General features: G+C 25.5%; 1 protein-coding gene across 1 annotated transcript in view; it reads left to right on the top strand.

Annotated features, from left to right (window-relative positions):
- Positions 1–1,573: 1,573 nt before the first annotated feature.
- The window catches only part of LOC125030979 (GATA zinc finger domain-containing protein 15-like), a gene marked incomplete at its 5' end in the record, with an annotated part of 15,376 nt that continues 14,449 nt past the window's right edge, over positions 1,574–2,500 (top strand). The window contains 3 exon segments of the mRNA XM_047621398.1: positions 1,574–1,813; positions 1,931–2,365; positions 2,367–2,474. Coding sequence (XP_047477354.1) covers positions 1,574–1,813; positions 1,931–2,365; positions 2,367–2,474 — 783 coding nt within the window.

Below are 2,500 nucleotides of genomic sequence, written 5' to 3'. Positions count from 1 at the left end.
ATATAGTCAGAACAAAAGGATGATAAAAGTTAAAAGCAAGATCTTTGAACTAAAAATGGAGATAAAAAGAGATTTATATAAAAAAAAGGCTATTTAGATTAAATTTAATCTTAATATCTAAATGACAAGTCGAATGAAAAACCTTGACAGTATTTTAGAAAATGATTCGCTTGAAGCATTTCGTTATAATATAAAGAATAATTAGAAATACTTCCTTTCCTGAAAAAAAGAAAGAAAAAAAACGCATTAACGAAACAAAGCAAATACATGTATATATTTCAAAAAGAATGACGGAGATTAGAAGGGCAAATGACCAATTAAACAAATGAGGTCTTTTGTCCACTTCTGTCGCTCTCCGATTTATTGTGGATTGTAAAATCCGCGAATTAACTTTCATGTGATCTACGTGTAATCCCCGGCGTAAGTACGTAGACCTCAAAAAATCACACTTGCACACGATCAGCAGACGCACTAATCAACCTCATGTGCGTCATTTTGTTGGAAACTTATGTAAATAGGTCCGATAAAGCGCCTTTTGAGCCTTTCAGATTTGCTTAACATCCCGGAGTGGACGGCGGGGAGGGGCCAGTCGATGGGAGGGGGGGGGGGCGGTTGGAAGAGGGGGGGGGGGGGGTCGTTTTCACGCATTCTCTTATTTTCTTATTTTTCTCTTCGTCATCTTTTCGTGTTTGAGGTAAATAGGCAGTGACATTAGAAGCGATACCGGTAATGAGAATTAAGCACTTCGCTTTGCTGATGAGAATGCTTGAAAATACGATATTTCTTTTTAGATAAGAGTGTCCCTTCGCATTTCCTTGCTGTGAAACATTCGAGCAACAATTTTTATAAAATTATAATTTCATAATGGATTAAACAGATTTCAACTAAGATGAAAGCAGATACATACAAACCTTACGATAATGTGAAGCGAAAAAAAAAAACAAAACAAAAGTAGAGCTTGTCATTAAATGGCATAAAACATGACTTCACAGATGTCACGATTAGATAAATTATATCATTATTCTTCTGAGACTAAGCTAAGTCCACAAAAAGATCTCTTTGATGAGAAGAAAGGCAAACTTCAGACGGATTTGATTTCACACAAGAAATCATATTTGCACTGATAGAAAGGGAGTTGTGTAAACCTGAAGAATGATCACCTGACAGAGGAATCAGCGAGAAAGGGTGGGGGGGGGGGGGGGGGCGGATTCTTTGAAGAAAGGGGCGTGGCTTCTGCTTACTTACGGGCTTAGTTTTTGTGATAATGAATTGTAATAAGAATGATAATGATGATGGCGCCTGTGATGAGATTGATAATGTTGAAGGTAGTAATAATGTTTATGATAGCGGTAACGTTTATAATAATGATGATTCGGTTATTGAAATGGCAATAGTGATAATTAAGATGATAAAGATTTTTAGAATGAATTGATAAATTAAACGCAAAATGGTAAAAGTAACAATAATAATCATTCTCATAAGTAATAATGATAATCATAATTGCGGTGATAATAACAATGATACTAATAGTGATGATAATGATAATGATACTAAAAATAATAATAATAATAATAATAATAATAATAATGATAATAATAATAATAATAATAATGATAATAATAATAATAATAATAATAATAATAATAATAATAATAATAATAATAATAATGATAATAATTATAATTATAATAATAATAAAAATAATAATTATTATTATAATGATAATAATAATAATAATAATGATAATAATAATAATAACAATAATAATAATAATAATAATAATAATAATAATAATAATAATAATAATAATAATAATGATAGTAGTAATAATAATGATAATATTAAGATGATAATTTATAACAATGATGAAAATTAAAACACCAACAACAATAATCATCATCATCAACATCATAATAATAATTGTAATATAAATAACAATAATAATAATAATGATAATGATAATAATAATAATAATAATAATAATAATAATAATAATAATAGTAGTAATTATAGTAATGACAATAACAATAACGATAATAACAATAATGATGATAATAATAGTAATAATAATAATAATAATAATGATAATAATAATAATAATAATAATAATAGTAATAATAAAATCTATAATGACAATAATAATAATGATAATAATAATAATGATAACAAGAGTAATAATAATAATAATAACAATAATAGTAATAGTAATAATTACAATAATAATCGTAATAATAAGAAGAATAGTACTACTAATACTAATTCTAATAATGATGGTAACAATAACAATGATAATAATAATAATAACAATAACAGTAATAGTAATGATAATAATAATAATGGTAATAATACTACTACTAATAATAATATCGACAACTAAAAAAGAAAATAATGATAATGATAATAATAATAATAATGATAATAATAATAATAACAATAACATTAATAATAATAATAATAATATTAATAATAATAATAATAATATTAATGATAATGATGATAA

Source organism: Penaeus chinensis, chromosome 12 (assembly GCF_019202785.1).
Source record: "Penaeus chinensis breed Huanghai No. 1 chromosome 12, ASM1920278v2, whole genome shotgun sequence".
Taxonomy (NCBI): Eukaryota; Metazoa; Arthropoda; class Malacostraca; order Decapoda; family Penaeidae; genus Penaeus; species Penaeus chinensis.
The sequence above is the reverse complement of the archived record's forward strand: the minus strand, read 5'-3'. Positions and strand labels throughout refer to the sequence as shown.